Below are 23,123 nucleotides of genomic sequence, written 5' to 3'. Positions count from 1 at the left end.
CTTTTTTTAAAACTATATTTAGGAAGTGATGCAGTAAGTGATACTTTGGCAAGAGTACTGAAATGTAAAGTGCCTGTGCATTTATAAACTTGGGGGTATTTGCTCTGGCTCTAGGCCAGCGTGTGTTTGGAACAAATGCCAATCATCCACGTTCAGACTTGTCTTCCCCTGCTTTTTCCTCGGAAGTCAGTATGCGTTCCATCTGTGACAATATGTTGGGCGATGGATGGATAGGGCCTAAAAGGGAACACAAGTTCTCGGGTACTCACAAACCAGTGCTGGGTCAGATCTCACGAACTTCCAGCCACCTGGATTCCACTTGAACTATTTTATTTTAGATTTGAGTCTGCTTATAAATTGCTTACATTCTCTCCTAATCGGCTGCTGGCTGACAGCATTATTTCAAACCAATATGTTTATCTTTCTAGCAAAGGCATTCTAAAAGCTCAAAAGGAGGCCTTGTGTTTGGACTAACTTCCATAAATTAAAAGTGTCCTTTTAAAAGATTTCTTGAACAGAGGAAAATCCCTGGTCTGTATTTTTCTGTCATTTTACCAAAACGTACCTGGGTGACAAGGTTAAAGCAAGCAGAGGAAATCCCTGGCACTTATCATCCACAGGCATTACTGATAAATCGTGTGGTGGAGGAATAAAGGATTACCTTCTGTATTTTTTCATTACACTTTTCTTTTGTTACAGAATACATAAATCCATTGTGGCACAATGTAATATGTATCACCATGCTACACCTGCGGACGCTTCCGAGCGGCTGCCATGTCTGTGCAGTCAGGAATGATAAGTGAACCACCCGTGAATGTTAACGATAGTGATCATTCTGAGGTAACTCGGCTCTCCATCTTCCTTTACGGCCTCCGTGCTGAAGCCAGGGTAGCAAGGTTCATAAGGGGAAAATGAAAACAACGGGGAAAGCAAGGGCCGTGCTTGGCGCAGGAATGTGCCTTCCTCAGGGTGCGGTTTCTCACTCTGGGGCTCTATGTCAGTAACAGCGTGCACGTTAAAAGGGCGAGGAGGCTGTGACCCAGGTATGGCACTCAACCAGACCTCTGTGGAAGTGCCCTCGGGTCAGTCTCACCCTCCACCCACTTTCCTCCCTCCAGGTGAATGCCAACTTTGGATCTTGTTCCAAGTCTGCAGCACTTAAGGGGGTAAAATATTTCTAAAACACAGGAGTACAGGATATAAGTGCTTCTCAGAACACATCGAGGTACAACTGCTAAGAGATACTCCCATTTAATAAACGGATATGGAGACTCGCTACCACAATTTTCAGCTTGACTTCCAAAACATGCTGAGTTTTATGCCTCATTTCTTTATATCTTGGATTTTTTATGGGCTTTCTAAAAAGCCTATTGAAATACATCTTTTAAAGCTCCTTTTATTTAACGCTGGGCATTGGTCTGAGATTGAGAAGACAGTGACCTCAGGGGAAATGCTAGCGGCAGGTAGGTAGGGTGCTGGTCCTGCCCCCTTTCCTTGTGGCATTGCATTCTAGTGAGAGTTATGACCTGTGCTGAGGGTGACAAGCCCTCAGACAGACAGGGGGATGGATGGACGGACAGACAGATGGGCTACTAATGCAGACTCTACATGCAGAAACTGCTCTTTCTCCTGCTCCACTCATGAATACACAGCTTGCTTTCCAGTCAGGCAGGGTACCCCAGGGGCAGTGAGCAGAAGCAGCTGACCTTCCACAGCTACCTGGGCCACCTGTGCTGGGTCTAGGATGAAGTGCCACTTTTTGGAGCTGAGTAAATGCTGCCAGGAGAGCTTCAGTCAATTCAAAGTTAAGTCCTGTCAAATCTCCTAACCACTGAAAAACATATGGGCATTTTAAAAAGAGATCACTCACTTGAGGAATTCAGCTCTGTCCCAGCGCAAAGCCACTCAGTCAGCAGAGGGAAGTTCTCACACCAACACTGCTAACACAATCAGTATTTCTCTGAGTATTCAACTAGAAGTGATAGGGACAGAGAGGAAGCTAGGCCCCAAGTCTTCATCTAAAGCTCAGATTCTAAAGGGGAAAGAGCTAGAACCAGAATCTAAGTTGGAAGGCAGTACACTGGAGAGGAAAACACATGGTCTGGGAATTAAATACCCCTTAGTTCAAATCGTAGTTCCACGGCTACCCAAAATGTTGCCTTAACATGTGGGAACCTCAGCTGCAACCATGAAACAAGGAGACCACTACCCTACAGAATTGTCAGGAGAAAAAAACAAACAACGAATGTCAAGTACCTGGCTTAGACTAAGGCTTGCAAACAGTAAAACGAGTTTACAAATACTACTTATGCTCCCTTTGTCCCAAGTCATCACCCCCAGAAAAGAGGCCCCATTCATCCCCTGCCCCTCACGCCCTCAAGCAGAGATGCTTATTTGGGACAGTGGACCCAACCCTCATTGTTTACAATTGGTAACACAGGGCCATTATAATGTGCAATTTGCCGAGCATGGTGGCAACATTCAAGGACACTGCCAGTGAGCAACCTCTGGCCCAGGCATCAAAACCTCCCGAGGCCCAAAGGAGAGCACTCTAGGCTCCATTTACAAAGATTTCTTTTTTGAGAGAGTAAACCAGAGAAGTAGGTATGTTCTCCCACAGCTTAACTCACCTGCTTTGGAAGGGAACACCAGAAGTTGAAATTCACGGCAGTGTTGAGGAAAAATTCAATGAGACTTTTTAAGAGCTTTTGATCTGCCTGATATAAAACATTATTACTCAACAATTACAAAAAAGTAGCAGCAACTGTTACCTGCTGAATATTTACTATGTGCCAGGTATTATGTTAGGCTTTTAAAATCTGTCTTTACTCGTTCAGTCCTAAGATAGGTACTATTATTACACCCATTTTACAGAAACTGTGGCTGGAGGCATTAAGAAATTTACCTGAGGTCCCTCACCTACTGAAGATCCTATTTTGGATTCAGAAGTCCACAATATGATCCTTACCTGAAGTTGCACAGTCCAGTGGGAAAGACAAGGAAGCAGAGTTACAGTCCCTTGTGATAAGCACAAGATGGAGGCAGCTCAGAGTGCTGTCAAAACACAGCGGCACCTAACTCAGCTGGGTAGGGGTCAGGGGGTCGGAGAAGCTTCTTAGTGGAGATGTCTCAAAGCCTGGTCACCCTTTAGCTCTGTATCTAAGAAAGATGGTGCCAACCAGATGGCAGAAGAGCAGAGTAATCTGAGGAACAGTGTGCTTTGGGTAAATGACATAATCTCTCTGACTTCCAGTTTCCTCATCTATTAAATGGGGATAATTCTTAGATTTTAAGATTGTTGTAAGGGCTAACATAATACCTGTCATATGATAAATGCTTAATAAGCAAGAGTTAATATAATAACTATGGGCTTTTCTTTGTATATACAAAGAAGTGATAATGTAATGATGAGACAATGACAATAGTCAACATTTACTGAGCACATACTTTAATTTAATCTTTCCAGAAAAGAAAGGTGCTATTATGAGTCCCATTTGATAACAGAGGAAATTGAGGTTTGGCAAGATGAGGACAGTTGCATGGAGTCACACAGCTAATAAGTAGAGAAGCCAGGACTTGAACCCACATCAGCCAGGCTCCAAAGACTGAGTGAGTTTGAGACATCTTAATACCCCAGAAGGGAGTCTTGGGGACTTTGGGGAAGAAGAGACTTCCAGAGAGCACATCCTCCAGATAGGAACCACTGATCAATCTGTGGAAAGGTTTCACCGTTCACTGTAACAAACTCAGTTTGATTACAAATGTTTCAGCTCTTGGTCTAACCATATGACATCCACAATCCCTTTTTAAAAGCCCTTAGAGAATGTCTTGATTTCTTGAGCCAGTCTCAGTTGGCGGAAGTGGGAAAAGGCTGCCCAGAGTAGCACTCGAGTCTCCTGTCCTGACCGGTTCATAATGGTGATGAAGACATACTCCTCTAGTTCCCAACCTGCTCCCGATTCCATGCATGTTCATTCTCTAGCACTTCGAGGTAGAAAATGAAAATATATGAACAAGAGAGGGCCTTGTAATAACTGCAGCATGCCTGCTTTTTAAAGCAAGTCCTCTGGGTCTTACTTTATCCATAAAGAGAGTTTTACACTAGTGTGAATGCCACATTTTGTTTTCCTTGCACTGACAAAAAATATTTTTAAGATCAAAGTATATTGTGTGACTATGCGATGTTTGACATTGGACAAAACACTCTTTTTCAAAACAGACATTTTCCAAAAACATAACTCGCTAGACTAATGGGCAGTGAGAAGCCAAAACGACTGCCCTCCGCCTTCTCCTTGTGTATCTTTGCCAGAGTCCTTGGGACTTGCCAAATCCGGTCATGCCTGCTTAGCTTGCTCGACTGATTGTGCCAGAAAAGAAAATAAGACACAGATGTATTTGAGCTCTTTGAGATGCCAGTAAGAGAGACAGCTAATGGCTTCATTTCGACCCTCCCCTTCCAGCTGGGCACAGGTGGGGGATAATGAGGTCCCTCTCCCTAATCAAACTCAATTATTTACTACTCTATATAACCACAAAGACATTCACATTCAGTTCAGAATATAAAACACGCCGTGGGCTACTTCCAACCACTGCCACTGGGTATTTATAACAAACTCAAGTGGCTAACAGTTTGCCTTGGCAGGAGTTTAAGTGTGTAAAGTTTTGCAAACTGTTTCTGTTCAAATATGTCCTGCTGAAATGGGGTCCCAGGTGGGGTTCCATAACTGTCAGGTCAGTGAACTGCATAACATCTGAGAATGTATTCACCATGCAGTGCAGACAGGATCTGGAAATCAAATGCTTCATTCTATCGCAATCTTCTGAGAAGCGTCACCATTTTTTCAACAACAAGACTGACATTGTATTAATAAACATTACAAGTCACTAGCCTGACATGTACATACCAGCAGCTGACAGACTCCAACATAAGCAGGAGGGGAGAACAGAGGAAATCAAAATGAGACATAGTAACTAAACATGGCCAAAGTGGGTGGATCATGAAACAAATCACGTTAAATTCAGAAATGTGAATCCTAAACTTTTAAGATATATAGCAACTAAGGCAACAATCTGGTATAATTTCTGGATTCCAAAGTAAGCTGATGGCTATCTAAAATGCGTGCTTTTATTGTAGGAACAAAGCATCTCCTGGCACAATTTCAACACAGACATTCCAGTAAGCAAAACACACATATTTAGCTTGTGTGACCTTTAAATTCTTAGAAGTATATAATTAATGCTTTCCATCTTTATTACTTGCTCCAATATTTCTGTCACTTTAAACAGACACAAAGAAAAATCTTTTCTTTTCTCTAGACAGTAGCTGTTGCCAAAAAGGAAATCAAGTCATATTTACAAATACAAAATTAAACAGGCCGCATATGTTACATTTCCATACATGAGGACAATCTGGACAATGAAAATGTTTGCTAATACAACAGAATGAAAAGAAACAACACACAGTTGGTCCTCTATGACTCAAGCAAACAATAAATAACTGCGATAATTTATACTCGTATTATCAGGCCTTGTTAAGAATGGAGGCATCTTTTTTTTAATTCCTTTTCCTGTTTTAGCTCTGCCCCGTATTACCGATCCATATGACCTTGGGTGAATAACTGTCCCTGATCTTCAGCTGATATATTATAAAAATGAATTTCTAATAAGGAATAAATGAGGGAATGAAGGACTAAATAGAGACAGCAAACTGAGTGTGCAAAAATGCTCATTTCTTTTCCTTTCTCCTCTGCTCCAGCCCACAAAGCAGTATCACATAGGAGTAGGAGAGGCTTCAAACTAATGATATCCTTTCATAAAGGTCTGGTCACTTGGGGTGTACTATGGAGATCTCATCAAGGAAAGGTATACTAAAACTACCAACCCTCTTGAAAAGGCCTCACATAGGAAAAAGCAATGAATTTAGGACATGCCTTTTAAAAAAGCAGCTAGCTCTTCCCTTTATGCAGAGGAGAAGCCACAGCAGTCTCTGGGAGGCTTCTGGGCCACATTACCCAAGGCAGCCCAACTTCTGGTATAAGACCCTCCACTGACTATTCAATGGTTGCTCTCCCAGACAGCAAAATCCTAATGGGATTCTATTTGTTCTGCTCTGCAGCTCTTGGTTAGGATGGTTTCTTACCCATGTTCACCTGATGAATCAAACATTTTAAATAAAACACACATATAGGAGGGCTTTTAATTGTTCTTACTTCTGATCGAGGGACATTCTTTCCTTTTTTATTGGTTTGAGTTTTCTCCCCTTAAAGTCCTTCCTCTGCACTCCAGACTAGGATCCCTGTGTGAAAATGTATTACACATAATGTAATGACACTGTCACAAATGCTTTTCTCATTGCCTTTTTTGCTCAACTCAGTTTCACAAATTCTGATTGATTTAGCCCTGTGCTGGGGGATGGGAGGAGACAAAGCAGGTCCCTCCCACCTTGCCCTACTATATCTAAAGGCCCAGAAAGCCTTGGCTCGGTCATTGCTGGCAAGGAGCCCTTCTCCAGATGCTGGGAACCAGTTGACATCCAGTTCTTTATCTAGATCTAGTTTTGGGAGTGAACCAAAACTCTCTGCCCCCTACTCCTCCCCTCCCACACTCCTGATATCCAAACAACTTCAATGCTTAGGCTCAAAGCAGCTAGCAGTCAGCAATTTTAGGACTCCTGTTTATATATACATTTGCTCTGTCCAAAATCAATCAAGGACAATGGATATCTTAGAAATCCACTTGCCCATCTGGTAGACAGTTTCCATTAGCAGGCTCCTAATTTGCAAGTTGTTAGAGTAATCCATTCTTCTTCACTAAACAACTCTATTTCCAGGGGTTTCCTGGGGCCTAGGGACCCAGCAGGAGAAGGCAGGTCTAGCCCTGACTCAGAGGAACATCAAAAGGCATCTAGCTCCAAGTTCTTTTCCATAGAACACTTTTTTACTGAGGGATTCTTTTAAGTTAACTAGTTCCTCTTTTTAAATGTAAATAATAATGTTAAGTTAATATAAGTCATTATCTTTGCATGACAAAACAAAGTAAAATTTAAAATTTTCCTTTGTATGAAGAGACACAGCTCTATTTTCTAATTCTCCTTTAATGGACATGTATTAATTATATAACAACCCAAAGAAAGGTTAAACCCCATACACACCTTAGTGGGAATTATTCAGGCTAATAAATCTGAAATAACAAAAATGGCAACTATATGATACTTTCTATTTACCAGGGTCTGATCTAATCTTCTCATAGCAGCATTTTCTACCTGAGGATCAAGGGGCCCCAGTCAACAGATGAATTCACAGAAATTAAATACTTTGTTTCTTAGTTCAGTGAAAAGCATACACACATATATCATAGACATATAATATATATTTAGTTCACTGAAAATCACATATATACATATACATACATATGCACACGTTTATCATATACATATGATCTATATTTAGTTCAATAAAATCATATATGTAATTCTCATGGAAAGCAAAATTATATATATACTGATGTATATAAAGTGACTTATGTAAGTGAGAGATAGCTAGACAGAGGTAGAGATAAAGATGCAGGCTGCTACTGGTCTTTCATTGGTTCCCCATTCTGAAACCAGCTGGCGGAGCCCTGAGTTACTGAAGAAATACCCAGGAGAACCACCTGACCCTCCTCAGACAGATCTGAGTAAGAAATAAACCTACAGGGATACGTGTGGGTCGACAAACCTAGTTCACGCCCATTCATTCCTGTATTGTCTATGGCTACTTTCATGCTACTATGGCACAGAAGAATTACAGACTACAGGGCCCACAGCCTAAAATATTTACTGTCTGGTCCTCCACAAAGCAAGTTTGTCAACCTGTGGAATAAGCTGGTGAGAGCTGGGCAGGGTGGTAGTGATGGTGGTGGTTGTAGGGGGGGTGTGTATGGCCCAGGAGTTAGAGTTATTTGACATCACTAATAGACTGAGTAACGGCCAAACAATACCGATGCAAGCCACCTGTAAAAACAGTTTGCTGAAAAGAGCAAAGTGATGGGGGAAACAGGCACAAGGCTCTCTATAGAATAGGCTGATGATCTCTGAAGAATTCGTGTGCTGGAGCACCCAAACCACACTGTGCACAGGAATCAATCAGGCAGAGAGACCACCTATGTCAACTGGTATAGATCAAGTGACAACAGCAGAAAGTAAGTGACCAATCATCCTGGTTCACCTGGGACTGAGGCGGGTGCTCTTGGATATAAGACTTCCAATTTTGAAACAGGGAAGTTCTGAGCAAACTGGCACAAATTGGTCAACCTAGCAGAAACATTCTTTATTTTTCCAGTAAAGAACACATAAAATTGGGGTTTGGAGGAGGGATGCACTATAATTCAATTGGCCTATTGAAATAATGAACTAGTAGTTAAAAATACATTGTTTTAAAAAGATAAATAATAATACGGTAATCGATGTTTCATACGAAAATCAAAAGACTCAAGTTGACAAGTAAAACATTTAACACCCATTAAACCCAACATCAGTGATTTAATTTCAGCAAAATATCATCTGTTGCATTGAAGTTGTTAATTTGTATTTTATTAATGTTATAGTTTATTTGCATTTAATTTGTAATTTTGTTTGGGTTGCATAAAGACATGGAATTTATAGCTAGAATTTTACATCTGTATGTATTTAAGTAACATTATAATAAAACTAATTTGGGTAAACATTGAGGCTTCAAGAGAATCAATTTTTCTTTAAAAGAGGTCTGTATATTGCAAGAAAATTCCTCCCAACAATGCCATGAAGCAGTTATTATTACTCTCATTTTACAGATGAAGAAACTGGGACTACAGTTAAATAGGAAGCCACTAGTAGAGCTGGAATTTGAACCCTGGTTTGCCTATGTTCAAAGTCCATGCTGCCTCATTTGGAGTAGAAAGGGATTGTATTATTTGCAACAACATGGATGGAGCTGGAGGACATTATGCTCAGTGAAATAAGCCAGGTGGAGAAAGACAAGTGCCAAATGATTTCCCTCATTTGTGGAGCATAACAAGAAGCAAAACTGAAGGAACAATAGCAGCAGACTCAGAGACTCCAAGAAGTAACTAGTGGTCACCAAAGGGGAGGAGGGTGGGGAGGGAGGGAGAAGGGGATTGAGGGGTATTATGTTCAGTACACATGGTGTGGGGGGTCACGGGGAGAACAGTGTAGCACAGAGAAGGCAAATAGTGAATCTGTGGCATCTTACTACACTGATGGACAGTGACTGCATTGGGGTATGGGTGGGGACTTGATAATATGGGTAAATGTAGTAATCACATTGTTTTTCATGTGAAAACTTCGTAAGAGTGTATAACAATAATACATTAAAAAATTTTAAAAAAAGAAAAGAAAAGAAAAGGATGGTATATTGGAGCCTTTTGGTTGGGTGGTGTGAGGGCCTTTGAAAGCCAGAAGGCAACCTGGGGCTTTGTGGTATTCAAAAGACAGGAACATGGCTGTAAAAGAGGTAAAGTGGGCTCATAAAGTGAGGTGGACAGAAAGCTTGGCTGAAGGCCCTGTTAGTGGCCCACAGATACCTGAAGATTCTTTCTTTCCTTCTCTGTGAAGCCCTCTGCTGGGTGGTAAGCATACAGAGATAAGTAAGACTGCCCTACCTGTCTTCAAGATTATGGTCTTGTTACTATCTTGAAGGATGTCTGCCCATGAGAGGACTAATTTGAAAGTTGCAGATCTCCAACATCCACCTCTGCTTGCATTCAGCAAGCTATTCCAATTCAGTCTTTCCAGTCCAGATGAGCAATGTCTACCCAAACCCTGCCCCTCCCCTGCTAGAAAACAAAGTAAGGGAAGAAAAATGAACATGCAGCAAAGAGATCTATTTAGTTACCCATTCAAGAAATGGGTATGTGCATATCTACGAGAGTAATGGAGCTATGCTCGGTGTGGTGGGGTACAAATGATCCACCTCTTGCCCTTAAAAGATTTTTATTAATAATAACAATAACTGCAGCAAACACTTAGACAATGGTTACATAAGCGAGGCACTGTTCTAAGTGTTTTACTTATAGTAACACATCCAATTCTCACAATGGCTCTAAGAGGTAGGTACTATTATTACCCTATTTAAACGAACATAGAAAAGTTAACTAATCATCCAAGAACACACACACTACTAAGCGTAATGTCAGGAGTGATATCCAAGCAGTCTGGGTCCAGGGGCCACCATGCTCTTACCTAATATACTATAGTAGTGGCTGAATGACTATAGACCAACACTTGATTCTCCTACCCCATTCCAACCCTCAGAAGGATGTTGCAAAGAGCATGGATTTTGAAGTCAAGCATGGAGTCAAATCCAGGCTTTAGAGCAATACTTCTTATCCTCAGTTTTCACGTCTTAAAAATGGTCATAATAAACAACGGGCTATTTTCAGATTAAGTGAAATAACATTAGTTATTTTATTATTATATATTAGTAATTATTATATATTAGTAAATATTATATATTAGTAATATATAATTAGTAAATATTATATATTAATTTACTCCCTACTGTCAAATCTAGCTCCCCGTCCCTGGTTCAGGTCACATTGTATTCCCAGCCACTCCTGCTGATTCTCCACTGGGAGAGACATGAAAGGAGGAAGGGGGAGATAAAGGGAAGGAGTTTTACTTATGTTACTAGGACTTCACTCTAAAACTTGGGACATATCCCTAGAGACTCCTCAAGTCTGCCATGTCCAGCATTTTCAGAAGATTCTCTAACTTAGAATACAGATCAAAAAGGTGAATGGGAGGTTGCTGAACCAAGAAAACACACACAGGGAAAGTGGCCAGTAATCTGTACTATATTATGAGACAACCAAGAGAAAGAGAAACAGGAAACTTATTGACACTTTTGTTCTGAATGCTCACATATAAAGATTCTATTTTACCTCATGTTTTCAGAAACACTCCAGACATGTTGAATAAACTCTCTTGAACTTTAAAACAGAAAAGAACTGACTAGGGGATGTGTGTGTTTGGGAGTGCAGGGATAGGTATAATTCAGGCAAAAAAAAAAAAACGAGTATTAAGTTTAAGGCAGTTGCTGCTACTCTCTGCTTGCGCCCCCACATCCTCCCATTCTCCAGAAGCAGGGGTTCACAGTGAGACACTATGTCATGTTAGATGCTTCTCTGGGGAAGGTTCGTCTGTCCAATCCCTAACTTCAGTCTTTTGAAAATCACTGATTTAAAAGCTCTTGTTTTAAAAACGCCTTTCAGTTCAAAAGACTGTTATGATCATGTTAATATTTATGTAGTAAAGATTATATACTACTGAGAACAATTCTTCTAGTCACTTATTAATAAACAATAAGAATGCAAGGTGATGACTGAAATACTCCTGTATTTTTCAGTAAAAAGAAAAAACTTCTAATGACACTTTGTCATGGTAAGACTCAAACGATGGTTTCAGGAATTCTACTGGTACCATTATAAATTGATACATCTTTTAGAAGACTACATGTCCATACAAAGTGAGAGTCTAAAGATGTTTCTGCTCTGACCAATAATCCTCCTCACAGGAAATCATCCTAAGGAAGTTCTTCAACAGAAATTAATGGGACATAGGCAAGAACGATCACTATAGAATCACTTATTAAAAAACAAAACAAGAAAACAATCTAAACACCCTGTGACAGGCTTCTAATGCATCCGCTATATTGCTCACCACATTTTAATGATTTGTTTGACAACTGTCTCCCCACTAGACAGTAAGCTTCATGAGCAGAGGGATTATCTCTGGCTACATCCTTGGCACAAAATAAATGTAGATTATAGGAATTAAAAACACATATCAAAATATATGTAACATAACCTTAAGTAAAATAACACAATATGTGTGCTAGAAACTGTGTAATACATATACATCTGGAAACGATTATACAAAATATGAAAAGTTTTATTAGGATGGAGGAGTCATTGGATAACATTTAAATTACTTTAATTGTTCTTTAAAGTTGTTGTTTTAGTGCCTCTGAAATGTAAAAAGAAGGAAAATACTTACTGTTTTATGCACCACTCGACTAAATAGTAGGAATGAAATGGTAATGAAAAAAGCTTGAGGAGCCCCCTTCAACTGCCCCCAGGCACTCAGGTATTCTTTTTTTGCTCAAAGATAGTAAGTCCCAAAATACTCATGTATCATGGGTAACATGATCCTATTTTTAGTAAAAATCTGAAACAAAGGCAGTATGTTTTAAAGAGGCAAGAGGAAAAGACCTCTAAAGCAATCCCCCTGTTGGATAGTGAATTTGCTGGTTACTGACAGCAGGGGGTGCCAAAGGGATCACTATGGTTCCCAGGAGATGGAGAGGACAGGGGCTGTGGGGAACTCAAAGCAGCAAACACTGTGTTAGAAAACCTGGCAGGTTTTCCCCTAACAAGTGGGACCTGTGGTAAAACTTGGAGTCAACAAATCACAGTAGTATTAACAATACTGGTGACTCTGTCATGAACAGCCATGAACAGAAATCATACATTATGTCCCAGCACATTACAGTTGTTGCATATTTCTCAAATATTTATACTCCTCACTAATTTGAAATGAGAGACTTCAGGAGGTACTATTAGACCTACTGACAGATTTTGTTATTCAATGTATTAATAAAGCTGTACATATTATATTATCATAAGTTTAATAATTTGATAACAGTTTAAATATTACAAATCTTCTGTACTCTAGTGAGTTTTATTTTCTGCATTTACAAATACTTTTCTGAGAAGGGCTTTTATAGGCTTTACTAGTCTAACAAAGGCACAGGAAAGGCTAAGAACCTCTGCTCAGTCTAAAGGAAGGCAACCAAGAGGAAAATAATTTAATCTGAAAAGAGCTGGAGAAAAAAGAAGAATTTTAAGTCACTAAAGAGAAGTGGTTGTGATGCATTTTTTCACAGAGATTGAATTCCTTGAAAAGAAAGAGGGAAACCCAGAATTTTTGCTTCACAGGCTCCAAAGTGCCCCAGCATGTCCAGAGGCCTGGTTCACAGATACAACGTTCAAATATCTACTTAAAACAATTTGCTACTGCAAAGCAGTCTGTATTTAGTCTATAAGAGACATGAAATGCAATGAAAACATTGTCCCCAACATCTCTCTCTGGAAGTAGTCATTAATAAGGACTCTCCAGATACCAACGATCATTCATTTGATGAACAAAACCAAAATTAAACTCAAAATACTGAAAGAGACAGAGATGAGAAACTGAGATAAGTAACAGAGTCGATACTCACATTCGAACAAAAAGCGACTCTTTGGATGTCAGACCAGGAGATGAATACTTTTCAACCAGGGCTAAAGTACTGAAGCCGAATTTATGAATGGGCTCGTTGGAATCCAGTGGCGGGAAATCTGTGTCAACTTCCCCATCATCCTCAGCAATATGCAGGCAGTAGGCACTGACATTGTCACTGAAAGGAAAACGAAAAAGGTGAGTGAATACAAGGTGAGGGAGGGACAAAGAGACCAGAGGCTATGGTGCACGGCCAACAAACTGAGGCGTGCTGTTCTGTGCCCCAAAGCCTGGTGGTACAGTTACATCCCCCAGATCCTACTTCATTTGATAAAGAGAAAACATGGCAATGCAAAGGGAGAGAACAATGTGAAATGAAGGCCTTTATACTACTCTATTCTTCCAGCAAATACTTACTGAGCACCTACTGTAGGTAAGACGCAGAACTTAACCCCTCAGATCAAAGATGAGATTTAGTATCAGCCCTCAAGAAAGCTTACATAAAGTAGAGGGGAAGAAAATAACCACTAGTACAATATAAATGTAAATAAAATATGTATCATAAAAGAGATACAGATAAAACTATAAAGGAGGAAAAGTTCTTGGGGGAAATCAGAGGCCTTTCATTTATGGTCAGGATTAAGAAAATTTCTGCTTTATTTAGCTCCGGAGAAGAACTCAAGGTAACTAAGACAATCCCTACAGTTCTCCTTTCTCTGAAGAATATCACTCATTTGACAGGGTTGGATTCCAAACACCAAGGATACTTAATGGAGTAAAAGCCAACGACCTGATTTATCCTAACGCAGGGTGGGCCCTCTCAATTACTTCTGGACTTTCCTCACTTTACTGCAAAGTTTAGTCAGCACTCCCAAATTCCAGCCTTGTCCATTTTAGAATCAATACAAATCTCCTTCTCCTCCTTCAGGGGAAAAAAATCAATTTGCTGAAAAAGGGTGGGAAACTACACCAACATAAAGACAATTTAAAACTGAAATCAACTTGAGCACTGCAAAATACCATGCTCCAAAGGCAAGACTGCAAATCTGATAGCATTCAGAAACACGAGCAAAATAGTTCATAAGGCAAGATTCTAAACGGTGCAGCTTAAATTTGGAGTTTTAATTATATGATTGATGCTTAAATTAATTAATTGCAAAGTGTATGCTAATTGTTTAATTGGTTGCTTGATCTATATAGATCATTTTTTGAATTAAATGAGTTGATTTACAAAGTTTATTGATTGGATGTGACAATGAATTATTTCACTGACTACCTGATTTGCAATTTTCCCAATTAATTCACAAATCTTCAGCTGCAACTCTGCTTACTGAGAGTGAGCCTACTTCAGGTGATCTATACTCAGTCTGTCACGACTAAGAGATATTTATTATATAAAACAGGTAATAAGGACAGATTAAAATTAATGGGAACTGTAAATTTGCTAAATGGATGGATAACAAGAAAGTAAGCTGGCTATGTTTGTCACTATACATTTCATGTATTTGCAATACTGTTAAGAAATTTAAAATTCATCTCTGAATAGTATGAGAAACTTACAGATCTTTCTAAGAGGTTACTAATTTAAACACTTGTAGAAGCAGAAGAAAGCCCTTTTTATGAGGAAAATGTCATCGTGTAGTAACTATGAGATTTCTGTCAAGAAAGACTTGAGTTCAAACCTAAGCCCCAGTGCTCATGGGCTGTTGTTTCAGAGAATAAGCTCCAGCTCCTTGAGTTTCAGTTTCTACTTCTATGAAAAGGTATAGCCTCCTAACTCAGAGGTAGTTGTGAAGATTAGATGAGATAATATATGTAATGCCTACCATATAACAGAGTTAAAAAAAATAAATGGTATTCTACTATAATAAAGTCAGATGGAAAATAACTTCTAAAGTTATGTCAATTCTTAAAGATACATTGCAGATGCATATTAAAGCAACAAAGCAACAATGAAACTGAGAGATGTGTTCTATGGGTACACATCTGTAACGGCAGCTAGCGTGTCCACTGGGCTCCAGCCTTGGGGCCACGGAGCCTCCAGGGTTTTATGAACAGGGCAGACACTGATGAAGCAAGCAATGGACAGCACACATTATTTATTGCTGTGTAAATCATCCTGAGGAATGTCTGTGATTCCCCAGCACCATAGAGGTTTCAAGGGCAAATAATAAGCCAACTGATCAAAGCAGAAAGCCAAACACTGCTATCAGAAGGATTCTGGTTTGACTGTCATGATGCCTCCACATCCCCTCAAAACAAACTCAACAAATCTCACAGGCTAAAATGCCAGAGCGAAAAGACTCACTGCCAGGTGCTATTACTCTCCCCAGTTCTTAAATACAAAGTGTAAAATCATTTATTCATTGAAAAAAACATTTGCAAAGCACCTATGCAGTGCTATAGCCTGTCCTGAGCACTGGGAATACAGCAAGAAAAAGAATGAATGACTTACCTCACACTATACAAGACAAATGGAATTCTTTCCTGGGTCATCAGTAACATTTAGCAGCAAACACTACTCAGTCCCTTCAACTCCTTAGTTGAACATTTGAGGGGAAAATGACTAAAATTCCACATTTTGTGCATGGGCATATTGGTTCCTTTTTTTGTTTAAAAAAGAATCACTAATAAAAAAAAAGCTACTGTGGTATTCTGACTTCTCAAAACACTTCAGAACTCCACATTAGTATTAGTACAATAACCATTAATACCATTAGCAACATTTATTGAGTGTTAAGTGTCAGACACTGTGCAAAGCAGTTTAGACACACAAGCTCACTGAATCTGCACAGAAACTCTGTGAGTCACTTATTATTTCTATTTTCCACACAGAAAACTGAGGTTCAACAAGGTTAAGTGGTTTGCTCAAGATTAAACAGCATGCAAGTGATAGAGCTGAAATTCAAACCCAGGCAGTCAAGAGCCCTCACTCTTGCCTGCACCTATCCCTTTGCCAAAGCCATGGTGTGTCAAGCCTTCCTAAGGCCTTTGGGAACCCACATTCCTATGGAAATGCTAGATACTTTGAAAAGGAGGAGGAAACCATAGCACGTTACATATTTTTTAAAAAAGAGAGCAGAAGCTTAGATTTATTTCAACCTCCTTGCTTTTACATATGAGGAACAGGTGCCTAGAAAAAGAATAACATACCCATAATCACCCAGTTAAATTGTGGCAAAGTCTGTTCTAGAGAACTCGTGGTCTCTTTATTTTGTGTTCCATTACCCTTTGATCAAATCAGAAACTATGGCATTTCAAAGTGGGGAGAAAAAAAGAGGGACAGCTATAGCCCCTGACTCAAAAATCTGCCAAATGTAGACATCTGGAGCTTACAGAACATGAAAACATGGGTGCCTCCATATGATAGTTCAATAGAATGAAGAGGGGTTTTGTAGTTAGATCTGGTTTTAATGCTAACTCAACCACTAACTACCAGCTGTGTGGCCAAATCTCTTTGAGCACCCCCACTTTCTTACCCATAAAATGCTTAACGCATAAAATCAAAGTGATTCTCCTCTGTAGTCTTACAAACTTGGTTAATATTTCTTCATGTAACTTATCATATTGCTCTCTTCTTATTTACACATCTATGTTCTTCTAAAGCACAGGGATTGTATTGTCTCTGCACTCTCGGTGAAGAGCGAAATGTCTGGCATTCAGAAGGTACTTAACCAGTATTTGTTGAATGAATAAATATATGAATGTGTAGACTGAATCACTCTACCCATGGAAAAAAACATAAAGGGTATTATTAATGATGTGTGTGTGAATGAGAAGAGAATAATAAGCTTTCCCTTTTCTTTTTCTCGCTAGTCACATTGATATCTGTTAACCAAATGGGGTTTTCTAGGCAGTGCACGTGTCAGAGATTACAGTTCAAGACAAGGGAAGAAGCAGCCCAGAAAGAGGTGAGAATGAAAGAGACATTTTTACAGTTCATCAAGATATGAGTACTGACATTTTTTAAATGGAGACTGGTACTTTTTTAATAGAGAAAAAAACTCTAAGAAATTATTACAACTATGTAAAAATGTTCAATTATACATATAAAAAGACTAGAAGGTACCAAAAAGTTCACAAACGTTACATTTACATTTAAGCAATGAACACTTTTTTCTTTCTAAATTTCTATACTTTCTAGATGTCCCATAATGGGTACATATGACTTTCATTTTCCTTTCTTCATACAGTATTTATTTTTTAGTAAGGGTAACTCATGTTTAATGTAGACAATTTTGAAATACGGAACAGTACAAAGAAGGCTGGGAAATTCCTCACCCCACAACACAGAGAGAATCACCCACCCTGGAGATTCTGAGCATTGCCTGCCTCATCCATATCCCCTAGATTCCTAAGTGGTCATTTTCTCTACCAAGTTATGGAATTATGGAGGCAATAATCATACCTACTTCGTCAGGGTCTTGTAAGGATTAAATTGCCTAATTCATTGCACAGTACCTGGCATGAAGTCTGGGATATACACATGTGTGTGTCTGTGTATGTGTGTGTGTGTGTGTGTATTTATATATGTGTGTATATATGTATACAGATTAATATATTTATATTCAGAATATAAATATACAAATTAAAAATGTATACATGTATATATAAAATATCCACAACTTTGATGAGTACAAATAATTGAATTTCACTTACTTATGTTTCATCAAATAAGGCTAAAATTCTTCAGTAGAAAAGAGTATTTCATTCAATTGCTCACCACTATTCATTTCATGATCAAAGGCCAATATAGTTTTTATAAAGAGACAAAAGCCTGTTGCCCATATATAGATGGTATTTAATTCATATATGAAAATTCAGGAGCATTCCAGGAAGCATCCCAGATTTCTCTCAAACGTGATCTGACATGTTCAATTTACATATTCATAAAAATTCACTCTTATCTTCGGAAAATGCAAAACACCCTTAAGTGTGGTGACCAGATAGTGAATGCTTATTTTTTTTAATGGAAAAATAAAAGAGTGCATGATTTTGAAATGTCCAGAACTGTTATTACTTGGGCTTTGCTATTTATTCAGATGACAGAATCAATATTAAGGAGTATGTCAGGCATTACCAAGAGAAAGAAAGGTCCTGAGGGCTGTGGCTCAGAAGTTGAGCTCTTTTAAGTCAGAAAAAAGATTTCTAAGACTGTCAAGATTTCTTCTTTTCCAAAACAAAATCCCCATAACTGAAAAAAAATTGATAAATAACATCATAAGGTCCTCACACAGGAATAGTTAAGTATAAATTTTCTGGTAAAGAAGTTCTAGGGAGAAAATGCCCACTAATTTCTAGGTGGAAGCAAGACCTTGATATTGTTCTTTGTGAGCTCCTTTTGGGATAGTTTCTATTTCTGTGACTTCAAATTCATTGATTTTTTTTTCTTTTGCAGTATCTAAAATGCTATTAGCTTCATCCAGGGTAGTTTTTGTTTCAGATACTACCTATACTTTTCATCTCTAGATGTTCCATTTGTTTTAAAAAATACATATCCTACTTCTTTCTTCATCATGTCCATGTTTTGCTCTATCAATCTGAAAACAGAGCATTTTGTAAGAGATGTTTTAACATCCTTGTTTGTTAATTACATCATTTGTCACATTTATGGGAAATCCTCTTTCATATTGTTCTGAACTAGAGACATTCTAAAAACAAATGCAGTTGGTAGAATTCTAAATTTCAGAAACTCATGATGAAGTCTATTACCGATTCGCCCTGTAGACATTCAGAGGGATCTTTCTGATACACAAATGTGATACTGTCACCCCTCGCCCCACTTAAAAATCTTTCACTAATTTTAGAATAAAAACAAAAGAGTCCATTAAAAATGCCTGGCTTCCATAAAGCTTCCCATTATACTTTGCCCTGCTTTTTTACACAACCTCCTACCATTCCAGAACATACAACTTAGGCTCCGGTCATGCCAACCATTTGGAGTACCCTGCTCAGATCAGAGGTCCCCTCACTACTCATACAGGCCTCAGCCCTGAGGCTCCCAGTTCTCAGTCTGTCTAGTCATCTTTTGAGATTTAGTTTGAGCATCCATTCTACTGAGAAGCCTTCCCGAACATCCTTCTCACCCTACGCAACCCAGGCCTCCATTTCCAGGCAGAATTAGAAAAGCCCTTCTCTATGTCCCCACAGCATGCTGGATGTCCACGATTATAATAAGTTTCAACAGTAATGAAGCTGAAATTGTGCAATCTGGTGTCTCTCACTCATTAGCCTGAATCTTGAAGCCATAAACCGTATTTCTATTTGTATCCCCAGTGTCTGGCATAGTGGCTGGGATGATGCAGACAACATGTAAAAACTTGTTGAATGAATGATTACAAGAATAAAAAAGTGAATGGATGTATAGATGGGTGGATGAAAGGAAGAAAGGAGAGAAAATCTCATATGGCTATAATGTCCCTGGAGCTATCACCATGAGAAGAGCCTTGTTTCTTTGTACAGCATGGTAATTAAGAGCAAGGGAAATGGAGTCAGACCTGGGTTTAAATTCTGACTCTGCCAATTGCTAAATAAATGATCTTGGGCAGTTACTTAACTTAATGATCCTCAGTTTCTCCATTGTTATCTATGACTTAATGAGGTGTTATAAGGAATAAGATAATATAGTTAAAGTGCTTAGCATTGCATAGTAGGCATTCTAATATCTACCAATTCATTATTTAGTAGTGTGATGACTCTTACACTTGGGAAATATTGAAAATAGGCAATCTTTCTGTAAAGCTCAATGAACAAAGTGTTTGTAAAAAGTCCTCCCAACCCTTCCTCTAGCACTTAAATAAATGTTTAAGTTAAGGCTGAGAATATCTAACAGTCATTTTTAATGAATAGACATTTGTATACAGTTAGAAGCTTATCTGAGCAGACACTTGGAGAAGGGCCCTGGCACAGCAAAGATGGAGAATTTCAGTCCAGATCTTTGAATCTGAATGTTCCTATATTCTCTCATCCACTTCACAAATCATTTATTGAGCATCTGCTATGTGTTAGGCACCATATTATGGACTGAGGAATACAAGCCATTACATGGTCCAGGCTCCAACTCTTACCTATCCTACTCCTTATAAGACGTCTTCACTTGAGTATCTCTCAAGTAATCTCAACCTTCAATACATCCAAAACCTAACTCTTTATTCACCCCACTCTGAACCTATTTCTTCTCCAGGATACCCCATTTCAGCACCACTATCTACACAGTTTTACAATGTCCAGTCTTAGGCCTTTATTTCTTTTCATTCATGCTGAAGACTTCAATTAATGTCTCTGCAAAAGACTCCCAAGTGCACATTTCTAGCTCATCTCTCTCTCCTCTCAACTTCAAACATACAAATGTAAATGACTATTTGGAAACTTCTCCTAGATACAGCAAAGGCACGTCAAATTAATAGGCAGTAAGACCAAACTCACTCTGCCCTTTCCACTCTTCCAGACGCAACAAACCAACCAACCCCAATCTTCCAATGGACCCTGTCTCTGTGAAGGGCACATGTTGGCAGCCGCGCTCAGAAAATAGCGCCCCATGCAGGGCAGCCGGAAGGCCCCGAACTTCCTAATGACAAATCATCCCACACCACTAAACTACATGCTAATTGCGCCTTGGCATAAGGACCAATGAGACCCACCAAATGGTTATGCTAATAAGGCATATGGAGCCGCACCAACCAGGTCAGAGCATGAGAACTATATAAGCAAGCCTCTCCTTCCCCTCTGGGTCCTGCCCAACTCATTTGTTTCACAAAGAGCTGAAGAATAAAGCTTTCTGCAGAAGAATCCTGCTGTTGTTGCGTGCTGTTCTTGCCGGCGAGAACGGGGCGCGCGACAAGTGGTGCCGAAACCCGGGAACCAGAACATCACCGGCACAGGGAGGACCCTTCAGACATCTGGAGAGGATTCAGAACTGCAGGTCAGAAGAAAGCCCGGAGGGGTAAGTTCCGAGAGGCCCCTGCTTTTTAGGATGATGGTTGATGGTTCTCTGTAAATAAGGAGGCACCATGGGGAATGCACCGTCATTAGTCACGGCGCTGCAGACAGCTCTCAAAGAGCGAAACTTGAAGGTCTCCAGCAAAGTCTTAGGATCTTTTGTGAAGGAGATAGACCGTGTGGCCCCCTGGTTCATTTGTTCAGGGTCCCTCTCAATCCCGAGCTGGGACAAACTGGGGAAAGATCTTGATAGAGAGGAGGAGGAGGGTAGCCTGAGGGGAGGCACCAGGCCCCTCTGGAAACTGATTAGAGCTTGTCTGCAAGATGAGAGATGTGAAAAGGTAATAAAAGAAGGTCAGAGAGCATTGACAGATATCCAAGAGAGCATGTCAGAAACGGAACGGGAAACAGAGAGCGCGCGCGGCCGAAAAAAGGCCACAAAAACGAAGGTAAAGAAACCTCAGAGTGAGGGAGAAAGCCCGCCTAGGGCAAAAGCGAAAGAGCCCCGAGAAGCGAGTGACAATCGCCTCGGAGAAAATAGTAAATACCCCTGGAAAGAGTTGAGGGACCTCCAACTCTCCAATAGGGAATCTGAGGAGGAATTAACGTCCGCAGAGGAAGGGGAAGAAAATAAAACCGCAGAGTGTAGAAGTAAGGGAACCAGCAAAGTTGAAAAGCGGACCAAGGAAAAAATGAAAGCAGGGTATCCCCCGACGCCCGTTGCCCCGCCACCTTACGTGAGTGGCGCACTCTCCTTTTGCCACCCAGATACTCTTCAGGCAATTAGACAAATGTTTCCTGTATTTGAGGATAACGGTGTACGCTCTCACCAGCCCCTGAGCCATAAACAAGTTAAGGAGTTAGCAGAATCCGTTCGGGCTTATGGAGTCAGTGCTAACTATACCATAGCACAAGTTGAGAGATTAACAGAGACAGCCATGACACCCGTAGACTGGCAATATGTAACTAAGGCATGCCTTTCTAGTATGGGGCAATACATAGAATGGAAGGCATTGTGGCATGATATCAGTATGACCCAGGCACGCGCAAACGCGGCCGAAGGACAGCCTGCGTGGTCATATGATATGCTGACGGGCCAAGGACAGTGGGTAGCCAACCAGACCGCCTTCCCCTACAGGTATACGCACAAATAAACACGTGCGCCGCCAAGGCATGGAAAGCCCTCAACAACAAAGGAGAAGTATCAGGCAATTTGACAAAAATTATTCAGGGGCTGAGCGAGCCATTTTCTGACTTTGTCGCTCGTATGATGGAGGCCGCAGGCAGAATATTTGGAGATCAGGAACAAGCAATGCCCCTAGTGGAGCAATTAGTATTTGAACAATGTACCAAGGAATGCAGACAGGCGATAACACCCTGGAAACAAAAAGGGATACATGCCTGGTTGAAAGCCTGTAGAGAAATAGGAGGGCCACTCACCAACGCGGGCCTAGCCGCAGCCATATTACAGAGCCACAAACAAGCCAGGATCACTAACAGAAGTATTAAATGCTTTCACTAATCTGTCACGAGGCCTGTCCCAGTATCTTTCAGGAAACTGGTCCCAAGACTTCGATGGGACACTAGAAGAGCTGCGGCGAGAAATTATCCACATCAACTCCACCCGTCTAGATATCTCCGTAGCGGAAGGACTCTCTTCCTGGTTCCTCAGAGCTCTCTCCCACGTCAAGGAGTGGGCGGGCATGGCTGGGATGGGCGTGTTCCTGCTTGGAGGTCTCATGCTCTTACTCTGGTTGTTATGCAGACTCTGCAACCAACATAAGCAGGACAAGGTGATCCTTGCTCAAGCCCTAATGGCGATAGACGTTGGCGCCTCTCCCCAAGTGTGGCTCAACATGCTTAAGAAGGAAGCTCGGCTTTAGCTTGAGGTAGCTCTTGCACCCTGAGCCCATGTGGCACTGCACCAGGC

The 23,123-nt window shown here is 40.2% G+C and overlaps 1 protein-coding gene across 10 annotated transcripts in view; it reads right to left on the bottom strand.

Annotated features, from left to right (window-relative positions):
• The window catches only part of MAPKAP1 (MAPK associated protein 1), a 243,435-nt gene that overhangs the window by 97,840 nt on the left and 122,472 nt on the right, over window positions 1–23,123 (bottom strand). For all 10 annotated transcript variants that reach the window (XM_073224491.1, XM_017660194.3, XM_037008157.2 and 7 more), the window contains one exon: window positions 13,257–13,433. In XM_073224491.1, coding sequence (XP_073080592.1) covers window positions 13,257–13,433 — 177 coding nt within the window. The remainder of the gene's footprint in view (window positions 1–13,256; window positions 13,434–23,123) is intronic.

This window comes from Manis javanica, chromosome 2 (genome assembly GCF_040802235.1).
Source record: "Manis javanica isolate MJ-LG chromosome 2, MJ_LKY, whole genome shotgun sequence".
Taxonomy (NCBI): Eukaryota; Metazoa; Chordata; class Mammalia; order Pholidota; family Manidae; genus Manis; species Manis javanica.
The sequence above is the reverse complement of the archived record's forward strand: the minus strand, read 5'-3'. Positions and strand labels throughout refer to the sequence as shown.